Here is a 13,961-nt window from a genome sequence, read left to right as displayed (position 1 = left end):
ATGATAATGAATACTTAATGAACATATTAATGAATGGTTTTCAGATATTAAGGAATAAGTATAAACCATATGTTAATGAATTTGTACTAACATACATTAACGAATATACGTATCAATGAACAGTAGGGATATAAATTAATAAATGTAATGTTCATTAATATTGATTAATGTGTAATGTTCATACATATTGGTAATGTGTAATGTTCATTAATATGTTGATATTAATCGTAGTCTAGTGAATGTATATATATTAATTAATGTGTAGCGTTCACTAGTCACTAAACATAGGTAAAAGATATAATTTGTTAATTGTTGTATACATAAGTTTGCGTATTAAGAAAGATTAGGAATACAAAGGTATGTTAAGAAATGTAATGCATATGTAAAAGATGGAAGATTATATATATCTATGTTAATTAAGATTACATTAAGAATTCATGTTAACACAAGGGATAGTTTATGAACTGAAACTATTATGCAAAATGTATGGCTTGGTTGACTAAAACTCAATCAAGAAGAGAAGGATCTGGTCATAACCCCTTGAGGACTTGGATGATGGAGGCATCACCCAAGACAAGGTAAGGCAAGGGTCTTCCTTGGCTGGCTTGGGTATAAGAGGTTATACCCAAGACAGGACTCAAAGTCGGACCGATCCCCTTTGAGGACTTGAATGATGAAGGCATCACCCAAGGCAAGGTAAGACAAGGGTCTTCCTTGGCTGGCTTGGGTATAAGAGGTTATACCCAAGACAGAACTCAAGGTCGGACCGATCCCCTTTGAGGACTTGGATGATGAAGGCATCACCCAAGGCAAGGTAAGACAAGGGTCTTCCTTGGAAGGCTTGGGTGTAAAAGACAGGATTCGAACTCATCTTCGATTTCCTGGAGGGCTTGGAACCAAGGGGTTCCAAGAGGGCGAGCTTCACGGCCGCCTAAGGACATCTTGGAACCAAGGGGTTCCAAGAAGGCGAGCTTCATGGCCGCCTAAGGACATACCTTGTATGGTATTCGTATCCTTTTTATTAGATAAAAATTATGATTATGTTAATTAAGCATTGAAGTTATATTATAATTTAGATTACTTATATATACATATATGTTGGTCATGTTCTAACAATCTGTTTTGCAGGTTAATGATCCCTAAATAGTAGGGACATTACATTTTCTCTTAATAGGTTACTAGTTCATCTGCATTTGCAAGGAATTGGGGTGCATACTCCTTCACCCACTCAATAAACTGCAATCGACTACACTCAAAAAAGACAGAGGACTTGGTGTGTGTGCAGTTAAACTTATGGCTCCTTTCACACAAAGAAAAAAGCTACAAGGAAAGGACACAAGGTGCTGGGATATCGAGCGAGAGCATATTGACTTGGATACTTCCACTTCCCATTTTGCTACACTTGATGTTGAAGATGAGCCAACTTGCAAGCATGAGGGTTCTAGTGCTAGTGCTAGTGCCAATGTTAGTGTCACCGTTGTGGCAAGTTTTTACGGATTTGACTCACACAATTTTTTGGTAAGTTTTTCAATGAGCAACCACCAATAACCTGTCAGAGTTTGCAGCATCAAATTTGTATTACAAAAACAAGTAATAATACGTATAAAATAATCATGAATTTGGAACGCAAGGGTGTTGACATTTTTGTCATTAATGTCAGAATTGTCGAGCTGCTTGTAAGCATGGTTGTTTGAGCTATCTGTAGTATTTGCCAGAGCTGTTTGTATGTGTCATCTTCAGCCAGCTGTGTGAGTGCCTGTCTGTCACTCTTGCCAGCTGTTCATACCTTGTCAGCTTTGACTATTCAAACAAGTTGGTATAATTTGGTTTGACGCAAGATATAAAACAATTATATAAACTTATGGAATGCTTTGGAATAACTATTTCAAACTGCCGTGTATTTATGTTTTCGATTCTTTTGGAATCAATAGTATTTTTTTTTAAATGTGATTCTGAAAAATTGTGGGCCTATATTTCCTCATGGAATGATTAGGTTTTGGTGTCGTGGATGTATCGCAGGTGTGATGGAAAGCTTCTGGAGAAAATCACGAAAGCCTCTGTATTCTTGTTTTGCCGAAAATGGCCATATAATGATTGTCGGGAAATGCAGCATATTCGAAATAATAGCTGGTGCGTGGATATTTACGGAGGAACGTGTATTAAGAATATGGGCAGAGATAAATGAAGCTAAAATAATCAACAACAGATAATACGTGCTTCTTCATTTTTTGTTTAATAACACATTACATATTTATAGGAGTTTAGGTTCCTACATTATAGGAACAACTCACTAATTATTTGAGTTGTTTTAAGTTTTAACAACTCAAACAAACATACTTCGGTACAACAATATAATTCTACAGATGATTAACAAACCTAACAGATAATTTAATATCACCAACAAACACAATTACTACGTGAATTATTACTTTACCTCACACACTCTATCCCATGTGAACATTAAGATATATTTCCCAACACGTGACCGTAAACGAAATAGTCAGAATCGTGGTGGACATAGAAATTTATGGCTCGATATAATTTCTGTAAAGCACTAAGTGCAATGCCAAAGGAATTGACTTCATGTAGAAGACGTGGGCTGAATGAGGTTGGAGGAGTTGTGCTGACCATTTATGGTGAATACAATTTAATGAAAATTTGTAAAAAAATATATTCTTCTTCTTGGTTGGCTGGCACTTATTTGGTAGAAGAGATATTCACAAATTTAAAGTTTTGGAAGGAAGTCGTATATTTTAAATAACATCTATCTTTATTATTCAGAGCCATTTTTCACATACTGGTTTTTGAAAGGTAGCATCGTGGCCATCATGTATTGTTCATGCTCTACAGGTTGTGAGTAGTGCATGCGATAAAAATAGCAGGGGTTTTGAAGCGACATCTGATAGTCTATTTGAAGTATGGTGTAGCATAATATGCAGATTTCTGGTTCTCAACAAAATCTCTAGTGTGGAGTTTTTGGCATATACGTGGTTTGTGAAAAATAAGTGTTAAGATATCTGCGCACAAACACTCCACAAATAAAGTTAAGAAGAGTGCAGAGCTGAGAAAACTTTTTTTTTTTGGTGTATAAGTTTTAAAGAAACGGTCTCAAAGTTTTGGGTGAGAGCTGGATGGTAGTGTTGAGACTCTTTCTGTGTTCATGAGCTCATATTTTCTGAAGTACAGCAATGTCTTCATGTTGGTTGATCTGATTGAATGTTAGAGAAAGTCTGACATTGTGCTGTGGTTTTCAATTCTTAATAATTATGTGTAATTGAGGTTGGTGCTTCATCTAGATGGAGTTGGTGCTTCGGGTGTTTAGGAATAGGTGTTTTCTGAGAGTTGGAGCTCTCTTCTGTAACCTGGGTTGGTGCCCATTCAGGTCTTTGAAAGATCGGTTGAACCGTGGTTTTTTACCCAAAAGGGTTTTGCACGTGATAAATTCTGTCTCTGTCTTCATGCTTTCTTTTCTGATAATTTTCTGTGTTAAAGAATGGAATTTAATTGAAATGTTCAAATACTGATTCACCCTCCCCCCCCCATCCCCTCGGTATTTGCTATGTGATCTTCAAAGGGTTCCATAAGAACACTAACAAACAACAAATATATCCCGTATATGCCCACACGGGTAGCGGAGTTGGCTTGGGCCGTGGGTTTGCTCCCCATTGGTCTCGGGTTCAACTCCCTCCTGGACTAACCCGGTGGTCGGCTTGCGGGCTGCACGGCCACCCGCAGAGGATTAGTCTCACCTCAGCTCGTCCCTTCCTGACCCCAACTTGCACGGCCACCTGCAGAGGATTAGTCTCGCCTCAGCTTGCCCCTTCCTGACCCCAACTTAGCAGTCTGTAAGCCCAAGGTAAGGCGGGTTGGGCACTGGGCTGGGTCGCGGGGATACCTCTGTAGTTGAAAAAAAATATATATATCCCATATAGACTAACAAACCAAAACAAACTAGCTACAAGACAACAATGATGGAATATACCAACATTTCCCCCTTATTACATCATTGTTTTAAACTTCATGTCCAAGAGGCTTGGTGAAGATGTCAGTAGGTTATTTTTAAGTAAAGCAAAAATGGAGTGGTTTGTTGGACATGTTCTTGTTGTTGGAAATGTTGTCTTGATGTCAAGAAGGTATTCATTATTGCTATCATTAATAGATAGACGAGAGTATTAGAAGTTGTCATTGATGTCAACGGTGAGAAGACATCATTATCATTGATGTAAAAAGGTAAATCACTGTCAAAGGATAAAATGACAGCTATCAAAGTAAATTTATTAAAATTAATTTAAAGTTAATATTGAAGAAGCAATATTTAATTTATAAAAGGCAGCAAATTAAGGATTGAAATTTAAGGTGGTTAGTTAACAAATGGTCATACCTTTATAAAAGGTTATCTCCATTCAAAAGGATGCCTCCTTTCATGAAAAGGCATAAGGATGATATAAAGGTAAAGAGAAGTTGGAGAGAGGAATGTGAAGATGTAATTAGAGATTTGTGTCATTCGAACAGATTTATTAATGAAGAGGTGTGATTAGCATATGAAATGAGGAGTTATATTTTTTAAAGGTGAAAAGAGATGTCTTTAAATGAAATTGCCTCTCTTGGGAAGATATAAAGAGAGCATCGAGTGAGCGATGATAGTGTGAGTTGTGTGTGGGAAAAAAAAAATATATGAGCTATAAAAATCAGATTGATTTGAACATAAATAAAAGCATGTTAAAAAGGCTATTAAAAGGTAAGATTATTAACAAAGGGTGATATATTTCCAAAGAGTTGTCTCTTTTCTAATAGATGCCTCTCTTCAGCGAGGGATGAAGATATATGTTAAATTTGTGGCATGTGGAGAATATGATGTGGAATAAGTAAAAGATGTGTGTGGAAGACAAAAAAAAAAAAATATCATTAATACACCAGCAGATTCAAGCATATGAAGAGCAGATCTTAAGGAGTATATTTGCAGATTTTATGAAGGGATTGTGAGGACTGTTAGAGTGAATTTGAAGGCAGACATTATTGCAGATTTATGGTCAAAAGATTTGTGAAAAGACTTACAGCAGACCTTGAGGAGAAGAGGATATCATAAAGAAGGAAATATATATATAAGGCAGATTTGTAAGGAAGATAAATACATGATTAAGACAGATTTGTAAACTAAAAGACACATCCATTCAAATAGTTGTCTCCTTTCTAAGAGAAGAATCATTTCATGAAGACATAACGATATGAGATGTGAGTGACATTTGTGGAGATAAGTGTGTGGAGTAAAAAGAAAGTAGAGTGAGTGAGGTAAAAGATATATGATTCTGATATGAAGAATATCACATACTAATGAACGGTTACCTCTCTTGGTGAAGAAGTATGTTGGAGTAGAATAAGAGGAGAAAAAGTGAGAGGTGTAAAATATTAAAAAAGTTTGATGTACTATCCTTTCAAATAGTGAGCAAATGTATGAAGACTTTATAAGAATATTTATGAAGACTGCGCATAATTGTGAAGACTTTATGAGACTTGTGAGTAGGGTTTCATGCAAAGATAAAGAAGACTTTGAAGCAAAATTATAAAGAATATTGAAGAGAGTTTTGTGAGTAGTATGGCAGATTTAATAAGTTTTATGAGGAGATTGTAATCAGTTTTGCAGCAGATTTATTGTCACCATAATAGCAGATTTGAAGAAGAAAGTTATATTTCTTGTAAAGACAATTTGAATGAGAGATTGGTGCCTCTAAGTGAATGAGGGGTCAGTGCCTCTAGTGGGGTAGTGCTGACACATATTGAATGAGGGGTTGGTGCCTCTAGTGGGCAAGTGCTCACGAATTGAATGAGGGGTTTGTGCCTCTAGTAGGTTGAACCTACAAAATTTATAAGAGATTAGTAATTTACTATGGTTTTCTCCCAAAAGGGTTTCCATGTAAATATTATTGTTGTGTTATTCTCATGTGCATGATTATTGAAATTGAGCAAATAATACTATTGTGACTGATAAAGTTTAAATTGATAAAAGTTGTTATATTGATTCACCACCCCCCCCACTCACTATAACTATGTGTTCATCAACTTCAAAGTATTCATGTGTTAATGAAACGTTAGGGTACAAACATGCTTAAGAATACACTAGTTGTCACGGTAGAGGATTGTGGATTGCTTTTGAGGTATTCCCAATCCTTCTAAAAGACAACAAAGCCAAATTGATTCACAAGCTACTGCACTTGCCACACAATATTCTTCTTCTATTAAGGAAACAAGCAACTATGGCTTACTTCTCACTTCCCCAAGAAATAGGACCTGCACCTAAAAAGAAGACAAATCTAGATGTGGATTTCCTATAATCAACAAATACTGCATGATCTACATCTATGTACCCTATTAAGAAGAACTGATCATTCTTTTTATATTCCAAACCATGATCCATTGTACCATGGATATACCTCAATGCTTGTTTTAATTACACATCTTTAGTTCTTGCATGAATCATGAAAGATAATTTACAACAAAATTAACATATGGTCTACTATTAGTCAAGTAAATCAAACCTCCAATCATCTATTGATAAAGAGTTGCATTTACCTAAGGAGATGGATCAAAAACGATAATTGCAATCCATGGGTGTAGACATATGTTTGCAATCTATCATTCTAAACTTCACGAACAATGCCTTGATATATTTGTTTTGAGATACAAAGGTATGGTGATTAGTTTGCCATACCTCTAAAGCCAAGACAATAGTATAATAGCTCAAGATCTATCATATCAAATGCTGGCTTGAGATCATTCTTGGTTGTCTCAACCATCACTTATAAGCTGCTTGTGATAACTAGGCCAGCAACATATTCATCGATAATCACAATCTCCCCCATTATCCCTTGAGGTAGAGATTAGAATCATATGGATACCCACAAAATTCATGTTGTAGCAAATGTTCATCAATTTTGGTATACCAAGCACTAGGTGGTATGTTTGAGACCATAGAGAGATTAGCAAGTTTGTATACCTTTACTTCTTTACTAGGTGCAACATATCCCTCTAGTTGAGTCATATAGACCTCCTCCATAAGGTCTCCATTGAGAATGGCACATTTTACATCCATTTGAAACAGCTTCCTATTGAATATATTGTCATTGATGTCAAAGGATGACGATCAAGGTTGCTTGGTTGAGCTACTTGGTTGCTAGGTTGAGCTACCTGGTTGTCTGGTTGAGCTGCTTGGTTGTATGCTTGAGCTGGTTGTTAGTCTACTTCACCTGGTTGGTTGTCTACTTGAGCTGGCTACTCATCTACTTCACCTTTCCTTGTGACTTGTCAAGTCGACACGTCATTGGTTGAATGTCAAAAGGGTGTTTTTTTATGGAATTGAATTAATCCTCTTTGTGCGTTGGTTTGTTTCTAACAACAATTGTTTAGTAAAGTTTATTTTTTGTGAGTGGAAGGTCTATTTTTGGAGGCGGTTTTCCTTGGAATAAGAACGCAACAAGATCATTAATAAGGCAAGCACAATACATGTATAGTGGATGCACAGCACTTAATATATGCCTTTCGTCTATTCATGAAACGTCTACTGCTGGTCTATTTATGAAACACCTGACGCTGGTCTACTTATGAAATGTCTGCCGCTGGTCAGGCTTTAATGCACGAAGCATATGAATAGTGTGTGTGGAGGAGATAATAAGTAAGAATGCGTTGAATGAATATTATGAAGTGATGCGATACCAAGATGTGAGTGTAATGCTTTATAGAAGTCACCCGAGTGTTTTTAAAAAAGTGTGTTGCTAAATATTGTGGGTGTGTGTTAAGTGATAACAGTGTAAATGTGAGAAAAATGTAAGGACTGCAGAAATGATGTGTGTTTGCCGTAAATTCAAAAAAAGTGAGTAGGTGCTGTGAGAAAATTTTGGATAGAAGCTAACATGATAGCTGTGGCTAAGAAATATATCTTCTTTCTGCTGTGACTGTGTCATGTTATTCCTATTGAGTCAAGCATGTTATTGAATGGATAGATGCATGAGATTGTGAAATAAAAAAAATATCATACAGAGCTACAGCAACTATTGGGTGTATTTTTCTTAATCTGAGATCAGGCAGGTGATGGAAAATGCAGATGCGTTCTTGAGTTGAAGATTTTTGGAGGAGCTGTGTGTGTTCTAAAATTTTACGGAGTTTCAGTGTTTTTGAGTTGGTGCTCGAACTGAAGTTGGCACCTTAGCTGATAGGAGTTGGTGCTCTCTGTGGCTCACTCTTGTATTCTGGGTTGGTGCTCATTCTGTTAATGTAAGCTATTGTGTGTCATGGTTTTTTACCCAAAAGGGTTTTCCACGAGAAAATTGGTGTTTGTGTCTTGATGTTTGCTCTCTCTATGTATTATGAAGACTGTTTCATGTATTTACAAGTTTTAAAAAACTGATTCACCCCCAGCCCCCCTCTCAGTATTTTCCATGTGCATTTCACTTCCATCCAAATTGAGCAACTAAAACAAAAATCATTATGATGGTTTTGATCTTAGTTGTGGGAGCAAATGTTTCTTCATAATAAATCCTTTCTTTCTAAGCATAACCATTAGCCATAAGTCTAGCCTTATACTTATCTATACTTCCATTAGCATTATACTTGGTCTTGAAGATCAATTTACATCCAATAGCTTTCCTACTTGGTGGAAGCTCAACAAGCTCCCAAGTCTTCTTTTTCATTAGAAATTGATATTCTGCATCCATAACCTCCCTCCAAGGCTTTGATTCAGAGCTTCCCGAACAACATAACATTCAAAATTATCAATTACTAAGCTCATCTGTGCTAGATTTACCTCATTGTGAGCCATACTACAAGTCCTCAGTCTTGAAGTTAAAGTGTCTAGGACTCCATCTAGCTTTGCATCATAAAGGGTACTAGAATAACACTTGAGCATAGGTCATGTGACATTTGTAAGTATTGAGTCAGATTGATTATCAACATTCACATTACTTTTATCATCCAAGTTGAAAATTAGAGCACCATCCAGAGTAGGTAATGATGTGTAACACTCTTCTGATCAAAAATAGCACCTAAGTTGATGTATACCTTCTTTGTGGTGGGATTCATTAGTTGTCAAGCGTTTTACTCATTGCTATACCCCTAAAGAATAAATTTCATGAATTTCCCATCAAACTTCTTTCTCTTTTGCTTGGAATATGCATATATGTTGTGCAACCAAATACACGAAGATGAGAGATAGATGGCTTAAATCCGAAATTGCATGGACACGAATAGTGGTACGGTATCGAATGTAGATACAACCATTATATATATAACACATTTTTCTAAATTATTAAAGAATATTTTCTGACTTTAAAGGCAATATTCTTGCCTCATCAGGCTTAAGTTTATTATTATTATTAGTTCTTTTAGCTTTTGTAAGCCACGCATCAACACTTTAAGAAAATCCTAAGTAATTTATGTGATAAAACTTAGAAACATCTATTGGAAGTTTACTAATTTTCAGGGGATGCTTATAAGAGATGCAAAGAAACTTCATCTAAAGATGTCTAGAGACATCACTATATAGGTCTCTAAGGTCAAGATATGAGCCTTTAAGTAACTCTGGTCATACTAGATGCTCACTCGTGCTTGCACAAACCCTAGAGTAAAATGTGGATATGCAAAGTGATTGTATGGGTGTTTTCGTAGACCCATTTTATGATTATGTAATTGGAGGTAATTAGTTTACCTAGCCTCTCTCAGGTCTTTACTCACTACTATCATAGCAGCATCACTTGTACAAAGCCACACCATGGCATGGTAAAAGCTTAAGCATTTTTCTATTGAAGTTTAAACCAGTTTAGTATGGAATAAAAACCACAAGAAAACATGGAAACTGGATAAGTGACATCTAGTGCACAAAATTTTGATTTCTGCTACTTCAAGCAAATAAGTGCATAGACATAAAAATAAATATATAACATGTGTCATATATCATATTTATCATTATAATAAATATCATAATTATGATAATAAATGCCAATAACCAGCTCAGACTCAAAAAAATCGATTTTCAATACCATAAAATTTTCAAATGCCCATCCCCAAAAACTTTTGGTGGAATTCTATAACAAAAAACAAGACATTCCATTTCTTGAATAAACCAAGAATATCTGTTAGCCTGAATTTAAGATGCAATTATAGATTTTTGAATTAAGCAACATCCATTTTACTTTTTAAACTAGGTTTGACAGAGTAAATCCTAGGTTTGACCACTGAATTTTATAGTATGGTAAGTAATTTGGCTCATGATTGTTTTACAAATAATGCTCGTAGGGCTACTGTTAATTTTGACGACAGTGTCTAAGTTCCTAGGAATTTTTACAATGTTAAAATCAGTTTAACAGGTCCTCCGGTGGATGTTTCGGTTCTGGAATATCATAAAGAAGGTAAAAAGACAATGGCCCACTTGGTACATTAAAAGTTGAATACATACCCTTGTGCCAAGCAAATTCCCTATAGTATTTTTTTAAATATTGATTCCCTCAAGATTCTACCTTGTGACAATGTTCAAGATAACCCAGGTCTTGTCAAAACACCTATATTTTGTGTAATTCCTTTTCTTTCATAAAATACCATAATTTCGTAGTTTAGTAGACCTGACCAAGCAGTAAATTTGGGTTGTTACAAAGATTAAGACCCAGGTTCAAGTTACCCCAGGAACCATTGGGTTAGCTCCGGAGAGTTCATGCCTCAAGAAATGTGTGGTTGTGAAAAGGAGTGCCTATGCATGCCCAGGAATCAAGCCCATCACTATAACCCAGAGGCTATGAGGCCATTAACCCCTCAATTTACCAATCAAAAAAAAACATAATTTCATCCTGACATTACCTTACTTTCATAACCAGGAGAAGCTTTCAGTCATACTTTCTATACTCAAGTTCAACAGATAGGTGAAACCCTAGCTGACTACACAACATAGAAATGTAAGAAGAAAAATGCAGCAAAAATTACAATGTCCAAAGGATTGTAATGTTATGGTAATGGGACACACTTGTCAGATCATGATATAGATTTCAATTCATATATGACTCAAGTTAACAACTCCTACGAATGTGATGTAAAGTTAGCCCACGTATTAAGAGCAACATATACCTTAGCAAGTATTTACCAAACAAAAGAACAATCGTACCTGTCATTCCAGTTGCCAACAAACCAATAAATTTTGTAATTGGAAAAAGATGGGTAACACTAGTCTGGTCAAGAAGCTTGTCCTGCGTATAAAAGTGAACAAAAGGTTATCATTAGAAATTGCAAAACGGGAAAGCATCCAATAGCATATGGTTCCTCTGGTTGTGATTACAATGATAAATGGGGGGCAATAGTACGGCCATGGCCAAGCGTCAAGTCCCCACAGCAAAAATAGCAAACATATGGCATAGGTGTGATCTAAAGATTATGGAATGAGATCCATATTTACAAGTCATAACAATGTTGCGTACACTTACCCAGAACAGTGTTAACAGTGGAATATAAACCTAACCCAAGATTTACCATTTAAAATAATATAAAAAGATAAGATCATACCGGTACTTTTTTCTGAGTTACAACACAAACTGAATCCTGACCACGAACACCAATGGATGTAATACCTGCGGCCTTGACAGCTTTAAATGCATATTCTGCCATTCAAAATCAAAAAATCAACATTAACTCAATGCAATAAACAAACCCGGGATCCTCCTACAGATAATTTAAGCAAAATTTCAATGTCAGCGCATCAAATTAACCATTTGTCACAAAGAAAATCATCTTACCAAATTAATGACAAACTCCTAGTATTATCAATTTTATTTTCCTTGGAACATGGCTGACTGATCAAGATTGCAAGTCGTCGAGGAAAAGACCTAGGCTTGAACTCAAGAAGGCTTAGAGCCCCAAATTTTCAAAAAAATCAAAATAAAAAACAGAGGTTTCACTTCCAAAGCCATTATTTGCATTGGGAACGACAGCAAAATAAAAAGAGTGTAACAGGAAAATCCCCACAGTTGAAAATTAATTAAAAAAAGCGTTTAGCAATGGCGCCCTCAGCGAGATAAAACAGACTTTAGCATAAAACCCTTAGGTAAATTAAAAAGGGTTTTTCTCCATACCACCCGCTGGTGAAATTATAAAGTGTGTTTAACCCATCGCTCCCTCTATTAAACCAAAAAGAACTTTTGCATAAGCTATCAAAACTATAATGATCTGAACATTTTTTTTTATCAGAGCATCCTCTGCACATATGATTCATGTAACATTAAAATTAGTTACAACGAGAGACGTGACCGAGTGCAAGAAACAAATAAATTTAATGGAAGACTCGTCAGTAAAGATTATCCCACAAGAAGAATTCATCACATAAGAAGAATGAAAATAATAATAACCATCTGTGTTAACCCTCTAAATAATTTTCAAGGGTTTTACGTTAGAGAAGAAAAAAACTAACCGACTTGGTACAGTCGACCTTCTGGTGAAAATATAGTAATATGTCGATCATACCCAGCTCCTGTACCCCGGCTCATTCTGATAAAATCTCGAAACCCTAAAGAAGGAAAAGCGTCTAAGCCCAAATTTGAACTTGTTTGTCAGGGATTTATTTTCCCCTGCGAGGTTTTGGATTTCTTCTCCTCTACGTTAAAGTGTTTTGGGTCATCTAGCCAACAGGCTATTTAGTGCTAGATCAAGTCCAAAAACTGCCTGGAAAGTTGTCTAACGCCGCCAAAAGAACGACGGTTGCCGGTAAGTAAAGTTCGTAAGTAAAGTACTCAAAAGCACTGGATCACAAGCGAATGCAAAATAAAAGAAATTCTTTATAAAATTATGTAAGGTGGAATGGAGATAGTTGCCTGTTATGGTCTCTCATATGATAATTTAAAAAAATTGAACAAAGAAAAAGTTCGTAGATGGTTTAAGTAGCAAAAGAAAAAAAAATATGGATGAAACAAGACAGTAAATAATATATGTATTTTAATGTTCATTTCATGAATAATAAAGAGCTAAAAGTTTTTGTTTTAGGTAAGTTTTGCAAACGTAAATGAGGTAAAGTGTTAAGGAGAAAGAAGAAGTGTTACCTTCTACGTGTAATCATCAACAAGAAATGTACATGGCAACAAAAATTTCATGAAGATTTGAGATTCTTATTGCTAAATTAAGAACTAACATTGAATAGCTACAATGTGAAAGAAGGAGATGAAAAATATATAAAGAAGCATGCGAAAAAAGGGTGTGTATTTTTTGTAGTACTAGGACAATGGAATTATAAAAATATTTTACTATGGAGTGTGATGCCTTAAAGACATCAAAAAGACATCAAAGACAAGCATGTCAATATAATCACAATTGTTTATTTGCATAGTTTATTGTTGATGGCGGTGTTAGCACTACCAATGACATGAGATCCAAAATGAAACTCCTCTCTTGAAAAGTGTACAAATGTACGCTCCAGGTTCTAGAAGACCCTTAGTCGCATAGAATGGATCAATGGGAAGAAATGTGTTGTAAACAAGGGGGCTTGCTAGTTTTACCACTAGAAATGTTACAACCTTTCTCAAGAATACAAATCTATTTTTGGGATTTTCAAAAATATATAAAATGTGAATCTAAGTAACTACAATTATGCCGAGTATTCTATACTGCTTGAGATTGTAAAGAAAATTGCAAAAGATGTGGGTTAAGAGAAATCAACATTGAAAATGAAATCTAGTGGATAATGTTAATCAATGAATCATTCAAAGCATGGAAGATCAAACTACAACGAGAGGACCATATTTGCATAAATTAGATTATCACAATTCGTGGAAATATGATGCAATCATCTATGGAAACAAAACAATACTATAATAGTTTTTCAGAAGTCATCAAAATGCAAAGCCATTGCCCATGCACACATGCAAGATGGAATTCCTAATAAGCTCTTGGAAATTCGTTGTAGCTAAGTTATCCCTCACTTTTAAATTACTCAACGACCAACAATA

At 35.5% G+C, this 13,961-nt stretch overlaps 1 protein-coding gene across 1 annotated transcript in view; it reads right to left on the bottom strand.

Annotated features, from left to right (window-relative positions):
* The window catches only part of LOC131035746 (proteasome subunit alpha type-6), a 97,534-nt gene extending 84,771 nt beyond the window's left edge, over positions 1–12,763 (bottom strand). Inside the window, exons 1-3 of the mRNA XM_057967485.2 lie at positions 12,434–12,763; positions 11,533–11,627; positions 11,138–11,219 (exon numbers count right to left, since the gene is read on the bottom strand). Coding sequence (XP_057823468.2) covers positions 11,138–11,219; positions 11,533–11,627; positions 12,434–12,509 — 253 coding nt within the window. The 5' untranslated portion in view covers positions 12,510–12,763. The remainder of the gene's footprint in view (positions 1–11,137; positions 11,220–11,532; positions 11,628–12,433) is intronic.
* Positions 12,764–13,961: the final 1,198 nt, after the last annotated feature.

This window comes from Cryptomeria japonica, chromosome 5, assembly GCF_030272615.1.
Source record: "Cryptomeria japonica chromosome 5, Sugi_1.0, whole genome shotgun sequence".
NCBI classification, from domain to species: Eukaryota; Viridiplantae; Streptophyta; class Pinopsida; order Cupressales; family Cupressaceae; genus Cryptomeria; species Cryptomeria japonica.
Note: the sequence above shows the minus strand (reverse complement) of the source record. Positions and strands in the feature narration are given on the sequence as shown.